Genomic DNA, 26,728 nt, shown 5'->3' on the forward strand with positions numbered 1-26,728 from the left:
CGTGTAACTGGACCTTCATGTGGAATAAAGTCAGAACCTCTCCTCGCTACCGGGAGACGGCGCCTCGAGTCACCAGCGTTGCGGCTCCTTGAAATTGGTTAGACTATTTATCTCGTAGTCGCTCTCCTCGAGGATCTGCTGGTCGCCGAGCTCGTACATGTTGAGCCGCCGGCACCAGGTCCAGTGCGAGATGAGCATGAGCGACAACGTGAAGAGGAGCACGCTGACGATGAGCAGGAACACGAGCATCCCCGGGTGCGAGCCGCCCTTGTCCAGCTCCTCCTTGCCCATCTTCTTGTCCGCCAGTTGTTCGCTCCCCAGGTCTGACGACGTCTTGTCGCTGTCTCCTTTCAGTTGCTCTCGGGATAGGCCTTGCTGTGAGGGATTAACCGCTCCAGCTGAAGATCCGCCGTTTCTTATTGTCGCTGGCAACACCTATTTTTTCATCTGGAGTTGTGATTATGCTCGACTCTCGATGCTTGTCATTTTTATTTCGGTTGCTCGGTGTTTCACCACCGGTAGTCCCATCATTTCTGCAAGATTCATCACTTTGTTCTTCTCGATTCCAGTGTTTTCGCTCTGATTTGTTTTACTTTCATTTAACGTCCTGTGTATGGAGTTAATGCTGATTTACTACTCTCATTGTTCTTTTGACTTTTTCCGTCCATCCTAGTTTTCACTGGTTTTCCTACATTACGCTCACTGTTGTCTGTAACGTTCTTGTTTTCTGAGACATGTCCGGGCGTGTTATTCATTCGTGAATTATCATATGCTTCGTCGGACGGGCTGCTTCTATCGTTGAGTTCTGAAACGTGCTTTGGAGTGTTGCTGGATGCCTTCAGATCTGTGCCTAGTCTCTCAGCCGTTCTTTCTTCTTGTTTATGGGGGTTTTTGTCATTAACTGTATCAGGTATAATTTCACTGTGAGTCATCAGAGCACGTCCTCTCTCTGTGAATTTGCCGTTGCTGTTTTTCGTACCTGTTATTCGAGTCTCTTCAATTTTTTCTCGCTTGGTCTGATCGTTTCTGGACCTCGTCTCTTCTTCTTGTTTCTCGGAACTGACGGTCGTCTCCTGGAGTGTGGGTGGTGTAACTGCCTGGCTTGTCGTTTCATATTTTATTTTTTTACTCAGTTTCTTCCTCGCCGGCCGCGATCCAACACGTTCGTCGTGTGTTTTGCTCTTTCGCGGTTTTTGCGTCGTGGTCATCTGCTCGTTGACTTTTTCCGATGTTTCTGACATTTTAGGAACTATGGTGGATGTGGAAACAATTCTTCGGTTATCACTCTTACCATCTTTTCCTTTAACGCTACTTTTACTATCGGCAGTAACTTTGGCACTACTATTGTACTTTGGGCTACCCTTCACTTGTGTGCGTCATGACTGAGTAATCACTCGGCTCTTGTTTTGTGATCGAGGAATTTCCTGCTGGGGCCGAATTTAGAGAGCCGATCTGAGAATTTTTAGTTTTTTTAGCTGTTGTGCTTTCAGGTACCTTAACGGAAGTGTGATTATCATGCGCAGGTGTGGTTGTGGGATCACCGGTCTCATTTGCTCGTGACTCAGGTCTCGAAACGTTCTGATTTCTTCGGGATCCCGATCGGCTCAATTGAATGTGCGTCTTGTTTATGGTTTTCACCTCAAGTTTCGATGCTTTCGCCTCGTCGAGTTCCGATGAAGTCAGACTCGATGCGAAAGGACCGTCAGCCTGGATAGGTTCGGTCGTCGCGTACTCTACATCTTTGCTGTGCAGCACGCCGAAGCTCTTAAGTACTGCTGGCTTGCACCACTCTTCGATTGCGTCGTGTTAACATCAGGTTCGTCGCTTTGGTAATAAACCTCATCACTTTTTTCCACCGTCGAAACGGAGTTCGAAACCACATCACCGATATCGGAACCTTCATGACTCAGCCCTTCTGTTTTCAAGAGCACGAGTTGTTCAGGTGCAGAAGTTTGGATCTCCTGAACCGTTGATTTTTTCGCTTCCGTTCGTTCTTTCATCGAAGTCAAGTTTTTGCTTTTTCTACTAGTCTTTGTATCTTCAGTTAGTTTATTTGTTTTGGTAGGCGGATGAATTTGCTCGGTTGATTTTTCTTCATAGCGCTCTTTGATCTTCGTACCTTCAAGTTTAGGTACATTGGCCCGGTCCGCTTTCTTACCGCTCGTTGTTTCAAACTCCAAATCAGTCAGATACTTCCCGCGTTCCTGCTCCGGTGAAAAGCAAACGGGTATTTGAACTTGAACGCTTTCATTTTTTTGTCGGTCGGGAACATTTTCTTGCGTTAATTGTATACTTATTGTGACGGATTCATCCCTCCTATTTGCCTCACCGGAGCTTTCATCTGTAAAATTAGGTTTCAAACTCAACAGCCACTCTTTCAACCAGCTTAGCCCTGAGCAGTTGAGTGGATTCTGAGATAGATTGAGCGTGTCCAGGCGTCTGAGATTTTTCGCCAACATAGAATTCAAGGTCGTCAAATTGGTGTTGGCCAGACTCAAATACCTCAAACGGCTCAAGGCTTGCTGAGCAGACTGGTCCAACGCTAACTGATGAGCGAGCACCGGACTCGATTCCAAGTCGATCTTTTCAACGTGATCCAGCTCGGTGAAGGGAAACGTCTTATCGCAGTTAACAATGCCTGCACAGCTAAGTCGATCCAGGCCTGATAGCTGTAAATTCACAACCCTCAGACCTACGAAATGTCTATTGGTAAGCACTACTATCGGATTATTCGACAAGTCTAAGTGATCTAAACTGCTAATTGCATTGAAAGCGGTCTCCTCTATATACTCGATTTTATTTCTATTCAGTATTAAGACCCGCAGGTTTGCTAGTCCTTGCAGATCCGTGCTATTTACACTCTCGATGCGGTTAGCCCCCAGATCCAGGTAGCGCAATCCTGGTGGGAGGCTCAGCGGGATTTGCCGGAGATGATTGCTGTGCAGGTTCAATTCCAGCAGGTACTCCAGCCGACCCAGACTGTCCTCCTCGACCGTCGTTAGTTTATTGCCTTTCAGAGTCAGATTCCGGAGGAGGGGATAGCTGTCCATCTCGCCGCACTGAAGCGAGACCAGTTCGTTATCAGACAAATCCAACTCCCTGATGGACCTGGTCAGCGCTATCGGAATTCGTGTCAGCATCGTGGCGGCCATTTCTAACCGTTCGAACCTCTGTCCAGCGCTCAGAATAAAGTTCTCCTCCGAGCTTCGGAAATTGTCGTTCAATCGGAGCACCAGGAGGTCGCTCAGGTACTCGAAGATGTCCAGGTTCAACCGAGTGAACCGGTTTCCGGACAGGTCCAGGGTTTGGAGGTTCCGCAGGTGCTCGAACGTCTCCCGCCGTAAACTCTCGATCTGGTTATTGTTGAGCGCCAGAGTCAGGAGCCGCGAACTCTCGGCGAACGCCTCGTCGATGTCCACGATGAGGTTGTACGACAAGTCCAAGTGTCGGAGGTTTTCTAGAGGAGTGAAGATCCCCCGGATACTCCGTATCCTGTTGTGGCTCAGGATCAGAGATTGTAAACCGCTGAGTGAGGTTGCGGTCTTGAACTGAGCGGGATCGTCGAAGGTGAGGTTCCGCGCGTAGTCGACGATGAGCTGGATCGTCGACGTCCGGAACCTCAGGTTGGCGATGGCATTGTGGGAGAGGTTGAGCGCGGAGGCGGATGGCACCTGGAGGACCAGGTTGGGAACGAAGTCGATGCTCGGCGCCGCGCTCAGGTTTCCGGCAGCTCGGAGGTGCGCGCAAAATCGGCCGTGGCCCGCGGCGAAGCAGATGGAGCTGGGGGTCCGCGCATCGCCGGAGCTGGGGGTCCGCTCCCCGCAAATGCCGACCACGATGAGAGCGACGATGAGGGATCTTACCGAGGCGTCCATGTCTCTTGCTCGCCAGGAATCGCTCGTGGCATTTTCGAGACTAGTCCGCGCGCATTGGTCCGCAGCTCCTCGTCACGCCTTCCGGGATCTCCAACGGCGGTCGGCTCCCCCTGCGAACAGGCCAAGAAATCGTGTTAGAAAAATGATAAGTCGCATCTTCCATCTGTATCTTTTTTAGTAATCACAGGATGTCTACAAGTCCGGAAAGTCTGTAAATAGTACTGATTTTTTGAGAGGGCATCGAGAAAAAAAAACACATTGGATCTAGAGTCTAGACTCTTAAAAACATCGACAAGAAAAAATACTTTTGATTTAATCAGATTTAAGCTTAAATCAAGAACCAAGCCTCTTAATTTGAGCGGATTTTCTTTTGAAAGTTTAAATCTAATCGAATCAAGGGTATTTTTTCTTGTCAATGTTTTCAATAGTCTGGACTCTAAATCCAATGTGTTTTTTTCTCCAGTGGGGTTCAGAAGTACTGAAAAAGTGCGGAAATTCCGCAAAAGGTTCGTAATTTTTTTCATTTTTTTTTTTTTTTTGTCATTTTTGTCTCAATCTGAGCGAGAAATTCAAATATTTAAAATTTTTCTACTTCCGTCGAATGGAGGTATTAAAAAAGTACTGAATTTTTCTATCGATGAGGTACTGAATTTTTCGGGAATGTACTGAAAAAGTACTGATTTTTGCCCAGCTTGTTTTAGTAGACATCCTGTGGTTACTGCCGACGACTGTCCTCAGCATATCCACACTTTACTGGGCGACATATTGTCCGCACTTCACCATATTATTGTGACATGGTGAAGCAAAGTCAATTTTATTTTTTTTTAGTGCTTGTCCCAAGTTTAAGGTACGTCATCTTTTGATAAATGACTTGTAGCCTTTATCATGGTGGTTTCTTCAATGTTTACTTTGCATAGTCTGTGAGGTCTTTTTTGGTTTAAATCGGGATTAAAATAGTTCATTTACAGTCAAGAGAAAGGACAATTCAAATGAATTTTAAGTAAAATTAACCGAAATAAATGCATTGATGTATATGAGTAGGGGTTGAAATGATTTCTCTCTGTTACCCACAGAAAGTGATGAACTCTATAGAGAAAATGTTGTCATTTTTAAGATATTTCAAGGCACTTCTAAAATCACCGCAAAATTTGCCAAGGCCACCCTACGATGACGTTTTTTCAGGGTGCTAGAAATGGTGTAATAGTAAAATGTCACAGTTTATGGGACATCCATTGCCCTTTCATTGAAAAACATTAATTCCCAAGGAACCAAGAAAATACGTTCTGGAGGACTACCCCGAGTAGCGAAACATTTCCTTCTATGTAAATCACAAAAGAGACAGTGGATCAATGTTCCTTTGAAATAAATGATTTCCCTGGTAAAAAGTAGCAGTAGAATCTGTGTTCCAAAATAACATAGACCTACAGCCGCCTGTAAGATTTCCAATAGCTTCTATAGCCGGCTACACAATTTCTTATAGCCATTTATAGCCGATGGCGATTAAGCAACAGCCTGGCGATAAAGTGTATGCTAAACGTTACTAATTACGGATGCTAGGACTTAGTGAGTTTTTGGGCTACCGCTCTCTTTTTGGGCCGTAGTATCTTGATTTATTTTGCAAGGAAAGCTCCGTACTTTTGAAGGATGCCTGCCATTCCTAATATGTTGGAGCGCCTTAAATTTCGTATGATACTGTGCAATACCTCTGGTGTGAAATAGTTGCTTCAAGCGCCGTGGTACGCTACGGCGCGGCGAGGCAGGTGGGCAGCCAGCACGAAACGCGCATTGGCGCCTACAAACCTAACAGGGATACTTCACGCATTGCGCAATGCGTGAAGTATCCCTGTTAGGTTTGTAGGCGCCAGTGCGCCGCCGCTCCGCTTTGTGTTAGGCTCTAATATTTAATCTCGTGGAGTCAGCGTTTTTCAACTCCTGACTTTTGAAATGTTTGCGCACTCTGTATGGATTATTCTCATTTTAATTGATGAAAAAAAATATGTAGTAAAGGAAAATATAATGTGCGTTTTGTAAATATTAAAGTGATTCCGTACAAACTTAAGGATTTACAAAGCACACGAATTTCTACACAATTTCTTACCGCCTTTTATAGCCGATGGCGATAAAGTGTAAAGCTCGGCGATAGGAACTATAGCCCGGCTGTATAATTTTTTATTGCTTCGTGTAGCCCGGCCGTATGATTTATTCCACTTAGTACAGTCAGCTGTATGATTTTCTACCGTCCTCTTTAGTCGGCTGTAAGAACTCCAATGGTATTTTGAAACGCAGCTCCTATCGCCAATTTTTACCAGGGTTTTCTGCACCAGTTCGTAGGAAGATGTTTCCCCTACCATGTTATCCTGTTAAACTACACCCCAGATTTTTTGAGTGTTAAACACAGAAAACTTTGCTAAATACTCGGAAAGGAAAAATAAGCATTTGCGTATGGATTTATTTCTGTTAGAAATGATGGATATAATTAATCTAACCAATTATCTAACCGATTTCCTTCCGCGCATTAACAAGATGCTACGTTTTAAATGAGTAAACGAAAGGGAAAATACATCTAGAACTTTTACATCGCTCTATAAACGAACCGAATTTCAATAATGAAATGAAAACACTGATCCTAAGGATGAGGGCCAAGCTTAACATTACCGGCGCGCGGCGCGGCGTTTTACAAGCTTCGGCCTATAGATGAACTGCTATGCTAAGAAAGAACGCCTTTTGACCCTTTGAATATTACCAAAGTTCTTCTCATTAAAGTATGTAAAATCTCTAAAAGATTTGACTATGTACCTCAACATTTTCAGAGACGATAGACTAAATATGACGGTATATTCTCTTAAACTTTCAGATAAGAAAAACCACAAATTTCCAATGAACTTATATTTTATGTAGAGAAATTTCGCAACGCCCGTTTTTTGATTCGACGTTTTTACTTAATACGTCAGCGATAGGGAGGAAATATTTGAACTTGAAAAGTTACGGAAACGAATTAACATTCTTCGAGGGTGCGCTGTTGAGCTATGTAAAAGCGGAAAATACCGAACTGAATTTTTCAAATTCCTCCCACCACACAGAGATCGAATAATTCAAACGAAAACTGGAGAATTTTCCCATTAACAGGCTAAAAATAAAAATATATTTGTTATAAATTAACACTTGTATGTATTCTCAGAATGTTTTTACGAGAGGTTCTTCATAACACAATATTAGATAAGAATAAACCGAGAATCCTTCTCATGTTCTTTACCTGAAACGACTGGGGTCCAGGCGCAGGCTAATAAATAAACCTCAAAATTAATTAAAAAGACTGGAGGTGCAACTTAATTAATCAGAAAAATGTTTGGTAAGATGAAATTGTTGTCCGCATTTTCCGATATCGAAAAAGAATTCCGCGCGTAAGAAATAATTTCGAGTGGTATGTTGTCTAATGTAAACTGAAAACTTAATCGACCAATTTTTTAAGCGTGCCTATAGGGCTCGCTTTTTGAAATCACTCGGATGTACTGTAGTACAGCACACCGATCGACCAATGCTTTTCAAGGGGCGGTCCGAATTTTTTTTCCGTCGGATCCGTTCTTCCGTTTTTGAACCGTTATAGTGTCAAGCCCTGAAGGTCATTCATCGAGAAACCGAATTATCCTGTTACTGGAAACCCTTGAGAACATTTTCCCGTGGAAACCGTATTATTTTCTTTCATAGGTACGTCAAATAAGCTTTTCTACGCTCGGAGGATTTAAATTAGAAGTTTAAATGCCGCCATAACTATTTAGCGAATCAGCGTCTTTTCAAAAGCGGTTAAACCCAAGTTGGCTGCATCTCCATAGTTACAACTGCAGCGAAGTGAGCAATCTCCAATTCGACCAATTGGAAGGCAGAGTTTTGGAGGTTAGGTTCCCTTGTTGATTCTCTGAGTGTAAGTTGCATTTTTTTTTTTTTTTTTTTTTTTTTTTTTTGGTGTCACGTTTTTTTTTTTTTTATTTCCAGAAAAGATACCTTAAAGTCTCATTTTAATACAAATCAATCGAAGAAAAGAGAAAAGACAAAGTTTGACTCATTAAACAGAGTAAACTCCATACTCTGCTGCTGCAAACTGAGCAATCTCCAACATGACGCAACAAACTGAACAATTTCCAAACTTTAATTTGAAATTCTGAATGAACCAATTCAGTTAAATGATTTATGATGTTATTTTCTTTGTTCATCCAATATAATTATGTTACTTTCTTTATTCAATAAAATGTATTTTCAATAAAATGTATTTACATTCAACGGTATCAAATCAATAATTCCTCCCCAATTTGCAGAGAGTACTAATTTATACACATCTCGTTGAAATGGAAATAGTGCACACACTAGATTTCAGTTCTTCGGCACGCTTTTCCAACATATTCATGTTGGATGTTTCTTCTTGTTTTCTTTTCTTTTTTTCCTCCCGGGCAGACAGAGGCTGTTTTGAAAAGATTCATTTTTCCTGGCCTTCGAAGTATGTTACGGTGTCATACGCATCTGATAAATCTGAAATAACCAATAAATACCAAGAAAAACCTATGGAATAATATAGGGCGGAATCGAACCGGGCAAAGGAAATCTCTCCTTCAGCAGGTTTACTACTTACTTCATGGGAGGAAGCGAACAAGTAAACCAGTGTGACACACTTTAAAAATCAGAAATTGACGCGTATTTTCGCCTCATCAACTTCATAATCCATTCATTTCCATACTTCTCGGCAAAAGTATAAAATCTAAAAGTTTCGTTCCATTGTATTGGTTTTTAAGTTTATTTGGAGCATTGTGTATTTTTCTACTTAAGAAAAAATTATGGGTTATGAAGATTGTATGAGTGTATAAATCCCTACACTGGAAAACAAACACATTGGATCTGAGTCCAGACTCTTGAATACATCGACAAGAAAAAAAATACTCTTGATTCAATCGAGATTTAAGCTTAAATTAAGTACCCAGCCTCTTTAATTGAGCGGTTTCCTTTTGCAATTTTAAGCTTAATTCTGATTGAATGAAGAGTATTTTTTCTTTTCAATGTTTTTCAAGAGTCTGGTATCAGATCCAATGTGTTTTTTTCCAGTGTAGGAGCCTTGCACGCGGAATCTGGCATTTGTGAAGAAAATGACCTCTTTTGTGGAAAGATGCAAGAATGTTTATCAAGTTGATCAGTTGCGATTGGCAACAATTCAATGTGTGTTTTACAATAGCAGTTGAAGTGTGCAGTGGCAGTTGTATGTATAGCAACGTTTATAGACATATGTGTTAGCTTTAAAACTTTTGGCCCAGCGACGAAAACTTGAAGTTTACTCCTGGCAATACCTTTGAAATTCTGGCTGTGGCCCGCAGAGTCGTGTCCTCCGAAAGCCGACCCGTCCCTTTCGGATCCCGCGGGATGGGGTCGACATTTTTATTGTGTTTACTTCCGTTTTACTTTTGACCCTCGTCCGCGCGACCTGATGCTAAGAGCCGCAGTTTTTTATCTAAAAAGACAGCATGCAACTTAGACCCGCTGTAAACCCTCTTATTTTATTTTCATTTGTCTTATCCTCTCGTTTCGCCGGCACCGTGAAGGAGCCCCGACCTTGCCGTCTTTATGGCCGAGTCGTAATAATTCCGTCCCCTCTACAATGTCTCGTAAATTTAGCATCGGGTTCTCTCCTCATGCCATTCATGTTAACATCCAAGTCGACGGCTGATTTTGCTGAGAATTGAATAAAATCAATTACTTACTCTCCTTCAAAGGAGAATCGTACGTTTATTATTTTAGGATGGCGTGTTTCAAGCAAGAGGGGAGGGGATTAATTTTTGTGTTATTTTTCTTGATCCAAAGTTTCATTGAGTTCAACCTCGTCCGTGACACAGGCCCACAAATAAGGTCACTGTGATGTAAATAATGATATTATGCTCTGATTTTGGAAGTATGCTGAGTCAACTGACTCGTAGAGGAATTAAGTTGGTTTTTTTTTTGGGGGGGGGGGGGGTGAATTAAGCTAACGAAAATATGTAGCCCATCTACTATATTCCACGTAGAATGATGAGGAAACGTGTATCGAGATGTTTCATATCCAACCCTGTCCAAAGTCGAATGTTGCATTTTTGTCGCCGAAACGTGAGTTTCTGTGAAACGACGAGGATTCCAGTCTCCCAAAAGATATTTTGATCCAAATCCATTAGTTGTTCCTATCGATAAAACAAGGAATTCCCATCCATGTACGTGAACATGGAACAGTTTGCAGCCGATCGTAATGTACCGAAGTGTGTAATGAGAACGTGGATCGACCAAGTTTCATAATTTGACGTCCGAAATAATTTGATATAAGTGGACTGCATTTTGCAATTTGGAGCTATAAATTCTGGCTCATCTGAAAAAAAAAAAAAAAAAAAAAAAAACACTTATGTGCATAGGTAAACTAATGGCACATACGTCGTTTTTAAACCGGGCTGGAATTTATATTTCCTTACTATGCAAAATGTAGTCTCATCCATGAGCTGCGCGTTCGTACTCTGACCACGATCGTTTTCGCATCGCGCTCGCTGGCGCGACGCGGCGCTGCGGTCGCAATTAATGTCAAGCACCCTTGTCCTTCAGGAGACAGCGGTAAGTGCACTTCGACATGGGCCATGGTCAACACTTATTCTTATGGGTTTCAAGGTGAACACCGCAATGGAGATGTTGCATGTGTGAGGGATTTGCGATTTGACCATTGATTCTTATGTAAAAGTTTGCGAGAAACACGATGGTGCCACTGGTTTTCTCTGAAATCATCTCCCAAGCTCAAAAAAAGCTCTCTAAGTGAGGCCAAAATGGAGGGGATATCCCACCCTACCCTGAGAGTCCACCTCTACATCAAAACAAACTCTCCATGCAAAGATAGGGAGCAAATACAGTAGCAGGGCTGCCACTTTATTTGGGGACTCCAAAATTGAAAACACGGCAACCCTGCTACTGTATTTACTCCCTATCTTTGCATGGAGAGTTTGTTTTGATGTAGAGGTGGACTCTCAGGGTAGGGTGGGATATCCCCTCCATTTTAGCCTCACTTTGAGAGCTTTTTTTGAGCTTGGGAGATGATTTCAGAGAAAACCAGTGGCACCATCGTGTTTCTCGCAAACTTTTACATAAGAATCAATGGTCAAATCGCAAATCCCTCACACATGCAACATCTCCATTCGGTGTATTTCGCAAAACAAGGCTCAGTACTGGGCTTAATTGGAATTCATTTGGGGATGAGGAACCACTACTTTCTTGCTGTAACCAGCCCGCTGCTCTACGTAACGCAAAACGCGAAGGGAACCCTGGACAAGACCCGCTGGACGCTCGCTCCCCGCGGACGATTACCGCGTTATTAAAGCGTCCAATTAAAAGCATTGTTTTCCGGCGAGTTTTCACGGGACAACCGTGACACCGCTCACTGGCGCCGCACAAAGGGTCGAGTCGACGGGAGAGGTCGGACAAAATTTGGAAACTTTATAAGCTGATAACTCCGTTTATACAAAACTTGGAGGTTTTAAAAGTGGTTCCATTGGTTACCTCGTGAAATTCTCTTCCAGAAACATCCCTTACAGGGTTGCCACAGTCAGGGAAAACTGGGAAATGTCAGGGAATTTTAAAAAATCAGGGAAAACCGGGACTTGTCAGGGGAAATAACGAAAATGTCAGGGAAAATTTGTTAAATCACCTTCATTTGCTTTCTATAATTGGGTTTGAGGTTTCGAACAATAAATGCCTGAAAACTATTTTCAATTATGTCTTTTTAATCATCCGTCACATCTTCAATTGTCAGGGAATTTTGCCAAAATGTGTCAGGGGAATGCCAGGGAATTTTATTTTCTAAATTCTCTGGCAACTTTGCCCTTATAAATTTTTGAATGTGACGAATTAAGCATAAAAATTGGGAGTATGAGTAAAAAATTCCATGTCCGACCTCTCCGATTGGCTATATCCATTGTGCGACGAGGATGGCGCGGGGCGCGAGGTGGAATCGGTGATCGACCGTCGGAGAGCTTTAATGAAAAGGTTGACACCGAGCGACACACTCAAATGAGGTTGTACCGGTCGCCACCCCTCCCCTCCCCGCCCCGCCACACCGTCAGACCGAGGCCGAGGGTGCGGTGAGGGGGTGGACGGGGGATTAATGAAACCAATTTTCGGGTGACGCCTTCCGCGGCCCGGTCCGTCTTAATTACTCTACTCCGCCGAGTCGTGTCTCACGCGGCCCCGATCCCTTCCATGCCGCTTCGCATGGCAATTACGGCCGTTTGACGGTGCGTCGGAAATTTTGATCCGGAATTCGGAGAGGTTTTTCGTGTCATGGCTCGATTCCATTATCCAAAAAATTAATAGTTTTCACTTATTTTTGTGTATTTTACAGGGTTGTCACAGTCGGGGAAAACCGGGAAATGTCAGGGAATTTAAAAAGTCAGGAAAACCGGGAAATGTCAGGGAAAATGACGAGAATGTCAGGAAAAATTGGTTACATCACCTTCATTTGCCTTTTAGAATGGCGTTTTAGAAGAGGTTTCGAACAACAAATTTTGCCTGAAAACTATTTTCAATTATGCCTTCTTAACCATCCGTCACATCTTCAATTGTCAGGGAATTTCAGCAAAATGTGTTAGGGAAATCAGGGAAATGTCAGGGAATTTCATTTTCTAAATTCTGTGGGAACCCTGATTTTAGGAACAGTCATTGAAGCATCAATTTTAGTGCGCAAAGAATTCCCTAACCTTGATTAGTCGGGAATAACGAAGGAATTTTTCTGCAGATTTTTCCTCCTTCCGATAATTCGCGCTTAGAATCGTGTTTTGATGCTCGATCCTTGCAGATTAGCTAAAAATGGTAAAATCTGTTCCAACCGCAACTTTCTACGTTCAATTAACCGAGTTATCGCCCTTTGAAAATTCGGGTTGTTGACGTCATCCACCGCGGTAGTGACACCCTTGGTTTCTTCCACCTTGCTTTTATCGGTCAGTAACGCACTGGTTACTCAACGTGAACCTCGGATGAAAGCAAGGTAGAAGGAACCAAGGGTGTCGCTACCTCGGTGGATGACGTCAACAACCCGAATTTTCAAAGGGCGATATCTCGGTTACTAGAGAATCTGTCATTGAAGCGCAATATACAGATCCAGCAAACGCCTCCCACAAAAAACCTCCAAGTGAAGTTACAGGTACACGCCGTGAGTAAATCCCGAGTCAACGCTTGGCGCAGCAATATATTTTTCATTCATTTTTTGTATTATTATTTTTTTATCGTTTCTTCTTATCTGCTTATCTTTGAAGACTGCAACTGCGTCAATAAGCAAGGAAAACCAATTTGGAAGCGAAGAAGCCATCCAATTATTTCGCAATCCGCCCTTGCAACTCCGATGATTGCACTTTTCACCGGGAGCGGCACCGGTCCTGCATCTGGAAAATGAATGCTTTTGCATCCGCGAAATTAGATCCAGCTTATTTTCCATCGTCGGCCGTGGCTCATCGATCCGGGAATTTTTTCTTTCGATGCGCCGCTTCCGTCTTCTCTGCATTATTATTAGTTTCCGCCCCCGCGCCCCGTCTTCCCCGAATCCTTCGCTTATGCAGTTTCAGATGCAGTTAATGAGGCCGTGCTATTTCTGAGAATTTGCCAGAATTTCCAGGAACGCCAAAGAGTCTTGCGAGCGATGGGTATCATCGACTCCTCGATCTCACAAACCAGTCGTCTAAACGGGTAGTTCTGCAGAGAAAGTGTCCTTCCTTGGCTAACACGCGGCTCAAACTCTTCGCTCCGAGCGAAATAGAGCTCATCGTCAAATTGTAATACAGGGTGTCTGGCATCAGGATTATCCGATTTTCGATTCCATCAGGATATTAGGTCAATCAGGATTTAATCCCGATTTCATCGGGATTTGAGGAAAAATCGGTCGTAAAATCAGGATTTGAGAAAAGTCGGCCGTCCGATTGGATTTTTTTATGCTTTCGCATACGCTTAATTTTTCTCCGCAAAAAATCGGGATTTGGAAAAATTATGAAATCAGGATTCATCAGTCAGAAATCAGGAAAAATCAGGATTTCATCAGAATTTCCCTAAATGGAAAAAAAAAAACTAGATACCCTGTATACTGCCGTGCTAAGGATAAACGCCGTCATGAAAATTCGAGAGTTGCAAATTTCCGTCGATAAAATGTTTATTGTTGAGGAAATTTATGAATTTTTTTCCTCGAAATTTTCAGGATTTTTAGAGGAAATTGTAAACAAAATTATTTAAAAAACCAGAAAGAAAATATTCATATATTTATCAGGAAATTCTAGTTTAATGAAAGGAGATTTGGCAACGCCTGAAGGTTCATACGGCGTTTTTCCTGAGCACAGCAGCATGAACAACGCACTTGACGCACATTTCCAAGGGGGAACAAAACTACTCCAACGGGAGTTTTCTTTATAACGACGCGAGTTTCGAAAACTCCCGCCAATTAGGCGCCATGGCTGCTCCTGGGCCGTGTAAACAGTCGAAGCCGGATGTAACAAAACACGTAGTACACTTGCGTCGCTCGTCATTCGCCGAGCAGTTGGGCACAAAAACCCGCGGAGGCGACACAGCGGCATCAAATATTTATAAGCCTATTTAACGGGGTTATTATACGGCGAGCAGGACGAAAACGCGCGAATCAACAATGTTAAAAAGTGCACGGGACCCGGACGGGTGGGGCGGGGGTTGAAACGCTGCCAAATATGAAAACTACCCCCGGACAAAGAGAAGCTTTGGGGAGTTCGGGGACGATTGCCAACTCTAGCGAGGCTCCAAGTTTTGCTTTGTTGATGAAGGATGTCCATCTGAGTGAGAGCAGGGGTGGAATTCGGAATTGCTTCTCACTCTCGATGCCGTTTTTTTTTTGGTTTTGCGCAAGGTGTCTAGTTTCTGAAAATCAGGGAAAATCAGGGAGCCATCAGGGAATGACTCAAATCAGGGAAAATCAGGGAATTCATCAGGGAATGAGAGCTCGAACCGGGAATGAGCCCATCAGGATGAGAAATACGGAAAGCCAAAAATTTTGCGCGAAGAAAGGAGCAATTTTACCTTTTTTCCGGTAAAAAATCAGGGAATATCAGGGAATGGGATCTATGCACATCAGGGAATAGGTTCTTCAGTCATCAGGGAATGGCTCAAAAAATATCAGGGATTATAGGGAATGGGCAAATCCAAAATTGCTAGACAACTTGGTTTTCTGTTATGGAAGCGCTCACTGAGAGGAAAATGACTTGAATTCGCCGTCAATAAGATTTCCTCTTGAATCAAGCACGTTTCCGCTCGATGTAAGCGACTTTCGTCTTGATATAATCATCTTTTCTGTCTTGTTCGAAAGGTATTCCTAACGGCAAATTCAAAATCACTGCTGCTTACAGCAAGTATTTCCAGTGCTGCATCTTCTCGAAGATATCTCGAAGCGGATTTTTACATATGTCGCAAGGTAACTGTCATCAGGTATTTTGTCAAAAGATTAGGAAAAATCTCAGAATTACAGTCTGAAATTGAATCATTGACTATCTGCCTAAGCAATTGGAAATGGTTCAAGTATGTAGACAAAATATCTTTGTTACAAGTCTAGTCAATTTAAGATTGTGTTAGTTGTTGTTATCGAGTAAACATTTATCTCGAAATTTATCGATGCTTAAAGAAGCACAAGTTACTTTAACGCATCAAGGTAAGCAATATGCGGATAACTAAGCTTCGTCGAACTTGGGGAACATTATTATGTTGATCAATTTTTCCTTCCGAAGAGCTAACATACTTAAAAATCTGCATCCAAAACATTGAAAACGTGGCATACCTTCTAATTTTGATGATATTCAGGTTTGCCGCCGTTAAAGAGAACAGAAGAATGTCAAGGAATTTTGAGAAAATTAGTCAAAACTGGGAAATGGGAGGGAAAATGACGAAATCGTCGAGGAAACACGGTTGAATACTCCTTATTTGCTTTTAAGGGGGTGTTTGACGTTTCAGAAAATAAGTACTGCGTGTATAGGTCTGGAAATCACAATTTTTTAATCATTCCGCATATCGTTGAATGCCAGGGCAGGGTGTCTACAAGTCCGGAAAGTCCGGAAAAAGTACTGATTTTTTTAAGGGCGGTCCGAAAGTACTGAAAAAGTGCGGAAATTCCGCAAAAAGGTCCGGAATTTTTTTTATAATCATCTTTTCTGTTTAGTTCGAAAGATATCCCTGAACGGCAAATTCAAAATCACTGTTGCTTACAGCAAGTATTTCCAGTGCTGCATCCTCGAAGATATCTCGAAGCGGATTTTTACATAAGTCGCAAGGCAACTGTCATCAGGTATTTTGTCAAAAGATTAGGAAAAATCTCAGAATTACAGTCTGAAATTGAAGCATTGACTATCTGCCTAAGCAATTGGAAATGGTTCAAATATGTAGGCAAAATATCTTTATTACAAGTCCAGTCAATTTAAGATTGTGTTAGTTGTTGTTATCGAGTAAACATTTATCCCGAAATTTATCGATGCTTAAAGAAGCACAAGTTATTTTAACGCATCAAGGTAAGCAATATGCGGATAACTAAGCTTCGTCGAACTTGGGGAACATCATTATGTTGATCAATTTTTCCTTCCAAAGAGCTAACATACTTAAAAATCTGCATCCAAAACATTGAAAACGTGGCATACCCTCTAATTTTGATTATATTCAGGTTTGCCGCCGTTAAAAAGAACAGAAGAATGTCAAGGAATTTTGGAAAATTAGTCAAAACTGGGAAATGGGAGGGAAAATGACGAAATCGTCGAGGAAACACGGTTGAATACTCCTTATTTGCTTTTAAGGGGGTGTTTGACGTTTCAGAAAATAAGTACTGCGTGTATAGGTCTGGAAATCACAATTTTTTAATCATTCCGCATATCGTTGAATGCCAGGGCAGGGTGTCTTCAAGTCCGGAAAGTCCGGAAAAAGTACTGATTTTTTTAAGGGCGGTCCAAAAGTACTGAAAAAGTGCGGAAATTCCGCAAAAAGGTCCGGAATTTTTTTAATTTTTTTTCATTTTTGTCGCAATTTAAAATTTCTGGAATTTTTCGAATTTCGTCAAATGGAGGTACTGAAAAAGTACAGAATTTTTCTGTTGGAGAAGGTACTGAATTTCTTGAGAATGCACTGTAAAAGTACTTATTTTTGACCAGCCTGTTTCAGTAGACACCCTGCAGGGAATTTTAAAACAAATTCCAAGAAAAATCCGGAAAATGTCAGGGAATTTCATTCAATAGGAGTCGTTTTCTAGGAATTAATCAACTGAAGTTCCTTTGACACAACGAGGCGTTTTTTCCAGTGGAAGAGCCAAGCGTTATTTTTCTGCATGTGAATTTTCGTCCGAGGTGCTGGCAACGCGTCTCGCCGCTGGCCTTGGAGCCGGCTCTAAAAGCTCACTTTGGAGACAGGTTTAATAAGTGCAACTTGGCGCGAGCAGGGTTTTCGCAATTTATTGCATAGAACTTTCCGGCTGTCCCGGCCGTTTTATCTCTTTTGGATTCCAACTCGATGCCCGTCTCCGGAAAAAGGTCTCCGCCTGTAGTCCCTCCGCGCCGTTGGTGCATATTCCATCCATTCACCGTAAAAACTTCGCGGATTAAAAAAAACACGGGTTTTCTACGGGTAACATGTTAGTAAGGGCACACGGGAATACAGGATAGTAGGTTGTGTATTTTTCTAATGTTATTCAAGCGTACAGTAACTTTCGATTCATAGCTGTCGCCACAATCAAGAAAAAAACTGGTTCTGGCCCAAACTTTGAGAGCGTGTAACTCTGAGGGAGGATTTTCCGGAAAACTGTAGAGAACATAAAAGTCTTATTTTGATCCCAAAAATCGATTTCGAAAATATTTACGTTTAACTTTTAGGCAATCGGTACAGAACCAGCTCAATACTATTACACTTGGGTCTTTTTAAAACTCTCAATGCAGATTAGTCACTTGCATAACGCGATACAATTTTGCGTAAAGTCAGAACTATGCTGGCAGTGAGTGTGTGGGGGATCGTATTCCCTAAGGTTGTGGGGCCATTCTTTGTGACCCCACAACCGAAGATTTCTCTGAAGAAGGCGTTTGTATGTCGACAAAAATAGCCGGTTAGACTATTTTGGCGTTTGGTCAGGTTGGTTTTCTAACAACACACATATCCGATCGTCCCTCAACCATCGTCGCATAGGATTTTGTAAGTTTTTTTCTTATAAATATAAAGGCGCTCCTATAACGCACTCTGGCGTTCTGCGACACCCAAACGCCATACATGCCTGTCCTCCCAGAGGTTTTCGGGCAACTGACACCGCAACATCTCTTCGTCAGCGCCCTGCCGCCACCCCCCCCCCCCCACGGGACGTCCCCTTCGCCTCTTCCCAGGTGGTACCCAAGCCAAAACTTGTTTTGGCAACCTTTCCTCCGAAATTCTTTATTTTTCAAAAAAGAAAGTCTAAAAAAAAACTTTTCTCGTCAGGAGTGATGGATCCCGGTTTTAAGACAAAGGTTATTCGCACGAGGGACGTGGGAAGCGGGTTCGGGGGCTGGGGGACGGGTGGCGAATATTTTTGAGTAACAGTGGCCCCGGGGCCCGCGGGGGCCGGGGGGGGGGGGCGGAAGGAGATAGCGCTGCAGAGAGGGACGGCCGATTTCCGTTTCCAATCGAGTTGTCGGCACGAGCCATTGCACTCGTATCCAAGTTGAGCTAATCCATGCGGAAATGCAACGAGCAGGGCCCCGGCCCCGATGCCCGACGCCCGCCGAGTGTTCGCTGCTCCTCTAACGACCCGCCTTGCTCCGTCATCCGCACTCCCGGTCCATTTCGGACGCGAGAATCATTCAAAATCTCCAGAAAGTATTATTCTGCTCAAGACGTTTTTCCCAGTCGGAGAACTGGTTGTCAATGCCAACATTGAGAGACAATCATTCGTCATACTATAAGCCGTAAGCACACTAATGAAAATATTTGTGTTTTTGTGTTCCTTTACTTTTGGCTAATAAAGGAAGTGAAACAAAAACCAACCCAAAGTTTGTGTCGGTACAGTTTGCGATTAATTTATCTCAGAAAACTATGTTCTATTAGAAAACTAAACACACTATATTTTCCTTTAATACATATTTTTTATCCATCAATTTAAACGAAGATAATCCACGCAGAGAGTGCTAATATTTCAACGGCAACATACTGTGAGCCGTAAGCACACCAATGAAAGTATTTGTGTTTTTGTGTTACTTTACTTTTGGTTAATAAAGGAAGTGAAACACAAACCAACTAAAACTTTGTGATGATTTCGGTACAGTTTGCGATTAATTTATCGCAGAAAACTATGTTCTATTGGACAACTAAACACATCATATTTTCCTTTAATACATATTTTTTATCCATCAATTTAAATGAGGATAATCCACGCAGAGAGAGCTAACATTTCAAAATCACGAGTTGAAGAACGCTGACTCCGCGAGTTTAAATATTAGAGCCAAACAGAGCGGAGCAGCTTGAGTGCCAGCGCGGAACGAGCTCTGGCGCCTACAAACCTAACTGGATACTTCACGCATTGCACAATGCTCGAAGTATCTCCTTAGGTTTGTAGTTGAGAGCCAGCGCGAAAGGAGCGCCTACAAACCTAACTGGATACTTCACGCAATGCGCAATGCTTGAAGTATCTCCCTAGGTTTGTAGTTGAGTGCCAGCGCGAAAGGAGCGCCTACAAACCTAACGGGATACTTCACGCATTGCGCAATGCTTGGAGTATCTCCCTAGGTTTGTAGGCGCTGCCCAATGATGTTGCCAAATATCACTCTGATAAGATTTATATCTGAAATTTCCAGACTTTTCATTCAGATTAAATTACGAACGAAATGCCCTGAGAAATCGGATAAAAAATGTTCACAAATTTTAATGCAAACTGGTGATTTGTAGAAGGAGATTTGGTAACGCCTGATGGCTCTTACGGCGTTCTTTCTTAGCATGGCAGCGTATTACCCGATGAAAGAGGAAATGACTACGCAAGGAATCGGGAATTTAGAGAAAAGCGCGGGCCCGGTAATTTTTCTCACTGGCGGACTCGTAAATATCTTGGCGAGGCTTCCTTATCATGCGGTCTTGACTCGTTTCAACCAACCCCGCGGAAGGTGTTTTTAGCGTGATGCGTTCCTAAAAAGGCTCCGGGGGTGAGCGAGGAATGTAAAACAGGGCCGTCGCGCCGGCATTAATGCACTCGGAACAGGAATTTAGAGTTGGCGTCTGGAATTATGGCCGCGAAGAAGCGCGGGAGAGGGAGGGGGAGAAAACGCTCCCACCGCTGTAACGTTGATTATCACGGTGCGCAGTCATACATCTATCCTAATTACTTCTCCGCGAGATTTTAAAAGCGCCGACTAATAACATCCGCGCGCGAAACACGCGCGTTGGAGCGTCGTGACCACGTTGCCACGCACCGAGAAAAAACTTCGGTTACGTCAACCCAACTTCGGTTCGTATGTGCGCTGTTACTGTAACGTCTCAGAAAAGCGATTTATATCGATTAATTCTCGTCGTGGCTTTGAAAGAGGTTATGTCATGGCTATTGCGTGGATCCAATTCGATATAATTGAGAATCCTTGTGGTGATTTCACCACCATTAGCCTCTATGGCACACCTAAGTTTTTGGATCAGATAACCACATTTTTCGGTCGTAGAAGCAAAGAGAGGGGGGGGGGGGGGGTGTCAGCAAATCAGAGACGACTCGTTGATGTTGAGGGTGCTCCTTGGCCCATAATTCAAATTCAGGCTCTTGTTTTCTCAGCGCGTTGTGTTGTTGTTTCTCCCTGTTTTTGATCATAATATCGCTGTTGCGCAATATCGCTATTTTCATCGAAGTAGTAATTTAAATGTTGGGAGTTTTTTCTTCTTTTTTTCATTAAATTAAAAACTTATAAAAAACTTGTTCTTCGCTAATAATATGGGTCCTTAAAAGTCTGGAGATAAGTGATAAGTTTAAAATGTATTTTACAAGCTAAGATCTTTTCAATCACCATATTCCAATGTAATTTTTTCAACAGTAATTTTTCATCGACCAAGAGTACTTCTCAAAAAAATTGATGTTTAGTTTTTTTTTTCATTTTATCAAGGGGCTGCTACGTCAGGTAGCATTCCAGGAAAGCGAAATAACCTCAAAAGAAAGCTTTTAAAAAACAAGATAAGCGTGATGTATACATACATATTTACTAGGTCGCCCGTGGCTCCTAGGAAAGCGAAAAATTAAAATTAATTCATGATTTATGCGAATTAGCCTTGACAGTTGCGCAAAAAAAAGAAAAAAAAATTCTTCGCCGAGCTTCCTCCATAAATGAATATCTAGACCGACATGCGGTCGACATCCAACAAGGCGTCGTTGCCGATGGTCGCAGGATATTTGGATTACATTTTGCAATAAGGAGCCATTATTTCTGGCTCATTTTAGAAACAACATATATGCAATTGGTTTCCTTGGACAGAAAGGTGCTTTTATGGAGGAGCTAGAGATAGTGGTTCCTTATTGCAAAATGTAATCCATTTGATGCGGCCACCAAGTTTAGAATTCTCCAGAAGAGATCACTATGTGCGATAAACAATTACACCACAATTTTAAATAAAAAAAAGGGGGATGTAATGTGTGCGTAAAAGGGTAGGTCCGACTTATCCCGTTTAATCCGCGTTAATGCTCAAAATTCAGTTTTTTTTTTCCTCCGCGGAAATGCGGTTTCTTGATTCTGTTTGTAGCGTATTGATGTTAGCCCTCGTTGAAGACCAATCGGACTGCATTTTGTAATTTGGGACTACAATCTCTGGCTCAGTTTAGAGACAACGCATGTTTTCTTTACATTTATCAATTTAATATATTTAAATGCTGTTTTATCATTACATCACTTATATATTATTAACTATATTATTTCTATCTCTTCTCCTCTATTACTAATGATTACTATGTATATTATTCCGTCTCTTCTTCTCTATCACTAATAGAATTTACATTAGTGCAGATTAGTGTTCTCACGAAAAGACTGGAAATTTTAGTTCCTAATTTCAAAATGTAGTCTAATTTTTAACTTCTGATTGATTTAACTTCATTCCAATGGAGACTATTCAAGGAAAATGACTGAGTACTTGCCGTTTTGTTAAAAGAATCAAATCTCAAAAAGCAATAGTAAACTTCTCCACGTACACCTAAGCCCGGAAAGAATTCTCGCAACGATGTGTATATTAAATGCGTATAACGTTTTCCGCGCAGCAGAAAATCCTTATCGATCCGCTCCCAGACTATTTTTCTCTCCTGAAAGAGTGATAGTTGAAGTGTTTCATTATATTCAACACCCCTCTGTTTGTTTTCAATACGTTGAGCCGTCTTATTTCTCCCAATTCTCCCTACTCGCTTTTGTTCCGCACTTATTTCATTGAATCATCCCCTCTGCCTTTGCAGTGCTGCCAACTCAGCATATCATTTGGCTCTCATCAGGAGAAAGAGTAATTAAAAGAAAGAGAAGGAGGTGAAGATAAAGGAGAAGGAAGTGAAGAAGAATAAGCGAAAGGAAAGGAAGGAGAAGGGGGAGAAGATACAGAAAAAGACTGAGAAATGTTTCCTTCTTTTTCCTCTTCTGTCCCTGCTTCCTCTTCTTCAGCTTTTTGCTCATTGTCAGTTTGCCTTTTGTTTTAGCGTACCTACACAACACCTGTGATCGTAATTTTAACAGGTGTTTTTATGACCCATTGGGGGGAGGTGATGCTGTTCTTTACCAGCACCTATCTTTGGTTTTTCGGACTTCCGGAAGTCACACGAGTCGTTTGAGGCAGTATTTTATAATATCATCAACTTTGGTATTGCTTTTACTAAGTGTATATTAATATTGGATTTATCTTTCTGTTCCAGGTACGTGATATTCGGTGACCTTCGAATGTTGAGCGGAACATTATTTGTGGGAAGTGTCAAGAAACCGCTCATAATAACTCAAATCGTAAGTAGTTGCAAATAAATTGAGAAAGCGAGAGAGGACCAAATCCACAAAACGCCTTCAATTCGTTGACTAGGCAGCGGCGCGCGCTTCGGAGTTCGAATAGTCGTATCAGAGTTCCTTCGATATAATTAGGAGAAGAATAGGCAAAAGGAGAGGAAGGAGAAGGGGAAGAAGATAAAGAAAAAGACTGAGAAATGTTTCCTCACATTTTCTTCTCCCACTTCTGCCCTGCTTCCTCTACTTTAGCTTTTTGCTTATGGTCAGTTTGTCTTTGCTGGAATAAACCTCATAGAGCGATTGGTGACTAGCTCAATGTCAGTTTGCCTTCAGTTTTCAGTGTAGGCAACACAAGCTCCCACGTGGCCGTATAGTGGTATCTCTCTCAGATGTTACGATTGCTTGCGGGAAGATATTGCACGAAGCGTGGAATGGTGACCTTGGCTCAATGTCAGTTGACCTCCAGATTTTAGTGTAGGTAACACGAGCTCCAGCTCCTGTGAGCGGTTAGTGGTTTATCACCGTTACAGATCACGATTCCTCCTAGGAAATAGTATACCTAGCTTTATAAAAAGCATGTTTTCCAAATTCAGAGACTAGTAGGGTGAAGCAAAGATGCACAATTTGACTACATTTTGCAATTAGGAACTATAATTTCTGGCTCAGTTTAGAAACAACGTATATAACATCAGTTTCCTTATGCTTATGCCTGTTTTTACAGATAAGCCAGAAATTATAGTTCCGAATTGCAAAATGTAGTCCAATTTTCGTAACCGTATGTTTGGTCTTACTTTCCCTAAGAGAGGGACCACAGTGCGGCGACAGGCGAGAAGTTGAAACGCGTCCACACTGACTGACGCGCGCAATAAAATCCTTTCCCGTTTACACGCACACATGCACAGACTCGCGGCTAACAAGGACATTATGTCAGCGAGTCGGACAAGGATGTATCTCATTGTGAATTATTCATGGCCCGTAAGAGTGGGAGACGTGAAATTTGACGAGCGAGCGCGTCTTGTCAAATGAGGGTGTCGGAATCGTAGGATGCGATGCGGCGATAGAGTCGAAGGAGCGAAATCAATTTCACCCGCCGCGCCTCGCCGAAGAGCCCAGTCAAGATGATGAATCCCTTACTATTTTTCTACGGCACGCCGCACCGTCCATTTTTCCACACCGCCAAAGGGCAAAAAAGAAGACCTAGAAGTTTCAAATTTACAGTTTTCTATTTTGATGACTGAGTCATGCCATAACACCACACTGGAAAAAAAAAAAAAAAAAACACATTGGATCTAGAGTCCAGACTCTTGAAAACATTGACAAGAAAAAATACTCTGGATTCAATCAGATTTAAGCTTAAATCAAGAAGCAAGCCTCCTCATTTGAGCGGATTCCCTTTTGATTTAAGCTTAAATCTGATTGAATCAAGAGTATTTTTTCTTCCCAATGTTTTCAAGAGTCTGGACTCTAGATCCAATGTGTTTTTTTCCAGTGTACGTATCTCATCTGCAATATTTTAAAATTTCCTCGCTCAATTTATTTTTTAGACGGGAGATTTCTCAACAGCCTGGCCTGAAATGTTTTACAGGACAGTGAAATGGAATGATTAGGGCAGGTCAGACAAATTTTCAAAGCAATGTATTGATTTCGCATCTTTGTAAAATGAAGTTGACGAGGACCTTTTGAAACGTGTCAAGTGAATTACGTGGTTTTGCATCCTATCCATGGATTTGCTGGAGATGGAGATTTGAGCGGAGGACAGCAAAACTCATCAGTGCGTCAGGACTAATCCGTGGCCTGACTCATCAAGGCTCATCTGCATGCTAATGACGCCCGCTCTCAGGTTCCGTTTTAAGCTCCGCAATGAGATTAGTGAGTCTCTATCTGAAAATTTTATTGCAGTTGTTATCGTCCACTATTTTTGCGACGAAAATTCGTGTCAGCGTTCTAATTATCAATGGCGTGCCAAAATTAATTTAATCCTATATTCCTGGTTCAAGTTAGATTTTAGAGGAAGTGATAAATTCGTCCAACAATTCAGAAAGCAATTTTGGATTATCCTTGAAATAACGAGCATATTCGTATCGCACAACCGGTAAGGTCTGGTTACGTCTTAAACTAGAGATCAGAGTTGCCCAATCACAGCACGATCAAAACATGTAACGACAGAAGTACGGACTTTTTAAAAATGAACCCACAAATTACGAACATTCACACGATTGACTAAATGGCGCATGGTAACATTAATCAGTGCAACCAGTTAACAAGGTACAATTCACATCGCGGGGCCAAAAGCCGCAGCGAAGAGCTCAACATTTCAATTCATCACTGACGAGCTAGAAAAGCTAATTCCCTTTTGCGTATTAAAGAGGATATAGCATTTCTTAGGCACAACACGTTTTACGGTTAAAATTACTACATGGAGAAAAAATTTTCGTGCATGGGACCCGAAGTTGAGGTCATATGGATCTCTGAAGTTTTTTGATCACGCATCCGAAAACTGGAGGTCGACTGCCGAAGTTCAGGTCAGACATCGAGGCACTTCGGTATGTACCGGAGTACTTCAGATGTGTGACCCGAACCCTTTGGTATATATCGAAGTACTTCAGATGTCTGATCCGAACTTCGGCAGCTCGACCTCAAGTTTTTAGATACGTGATCCGAAAACTTCAGAGATCCGTATGACCTCAACTTTGGGTCTCAAGCACGAAGTTTTTTTCTCCGTGTAAACTAAGTAATACCAATACCGTGTAAACTAAGTCAATGGTGAATGTGCGAAACCACATTTCTCCATTTGCGACGTTGCAGGCTTCTCGTCATATTTTATTTTTTCTTTGGAAAACAAGTCAACGTAATTTCTTGAAAACTTCCTTGGCTTTTCCTCTCTGTCAGTAGGATGTTTTTCATAAATTTTAATGCATAAACTTGACTTGTTTTCTTGAAAAATATAAGAAGGAGCGAAAATTTCGATATATATCAATGGAGATACGTGGTTACGCGATTTGGCCATCGATGCGTTGAAGGTGCGGCACTTACTACTTACTTTCATCAGGTCGTTCGCCTCATTTCCAGGAGGACCATCAGGGTGGATTCTGAGCCTATGATCCTAGCGTGTCAGTTTAGATCTGAAACAAACAACAGTACACATATTTTACGATTGTCCCTCCGAAAATATAACTTTTTATTATTTCCACGCGTTCATTTACATTCACATTTCGACAGTGTAAGTCGGCAATCACAATGACTCGTTTGTGGTGTCTGAAAATCTCCGCCTCGTATGTTATTCTTTTAAAAGAGAACAAATTGACATCATTCTTTGAAGTTTATGCAGAATTTTCTTCGCACAGACAAGAAAAATCACGGCAGTTTTAAAGATTTGCCGTTGAGTATTTTTCCGTTCAAAAAACAAAGTATGACAGGAAGTATGCGACGTCGCAAACCGAGTTATGTGATTGCTGACTTACACCGTCGATTTGCACTTTTTATACATTACAGAAAAGTCGGTATTGTCAACAGCTTTCCAAAAAGTTATCAATCAACGAAAATGTAATTGTTCTCCGTAATTAATATTATAAAACCCAGGACATAAAACACGAAAACCTATATTTTCATGGCATTCTGTGGGCCCTTGACAGGACTAAAACAAGAACATCCTCTCGAAATCCCTCAAAAAATATTTGAAATTGCTTAATTTACGAAAACTAGAACTTCTTGAAGAGTCTTTGGAATTCTGCGATGAAAAGCTGTTATAAACACTGATTTGTAAAATAGTCAACTCAAAATAACAGAAACTCAAGCGTTTCGTTTCCGTGAAACGAAATACTGATGACTCGGTGAAAATAGTCTCCTCTCCGGTGAAGGAACCGAGGGGAAAGCAAATTATTGGTTCTG

General features: G+C 42.0%; 2 protein-coding genes across 2 annotated transcripts in view; one reads left to right on the forward strand and one right to left on the reverse strand.

Annotated features, from left to right (window-relative positions):
• The window catches only part of timeout (circadian regulator timeout), a 285,339-nt gene that overhangs the window by 165,301 nt on the left and 93,310 nt on the right, over positions 1-26,728 (forward strand). The window lies entirely within an intron of this gene.
• On the reverse strand, positions 1,734-25,965 carry LOC109037573 (uncharacterized). Its single transcript, XM_072299232.1, has 2 exons — positions 25,881-25,965; positions 1,734-3,985 (listed from the first exon to the last, which is right to left on the reverse strand). Exon 2 carries the CDS (start codon positions 3,873-3,875, stop codon positions 1,734-1,736), a length of 2,142 nt encoding a protein of 713 aa, XP_072155333.1. The 5' UTR covers positions 3,876-3,985; positions 25,881-25,965.

This window comes from Bemisia tabaci, chromosome 4 (genome assembly GCF_918797505.1).
Source record: "Bemisia tabaci chromosome 4, PGI_BMITA_v3".
Classification (NCBI taxonomy): domain Eukaryota; kingdom Metazoa; phylum Arthropoda; class Insecta; order Hemiptera; family Aleyrodidae; genus Bemisia; species Bemisia tabaci.

What these genes read in the sequence shown, in the direction of transcription:
- LOC109037573 (XM_072299232.1), bottom strand. Translation starts at nt 3,875, where the DNA reads ATGGACGCCTCGGTAAGATCCCTCATCGTCGCTCTCATCGTGGTCGGC.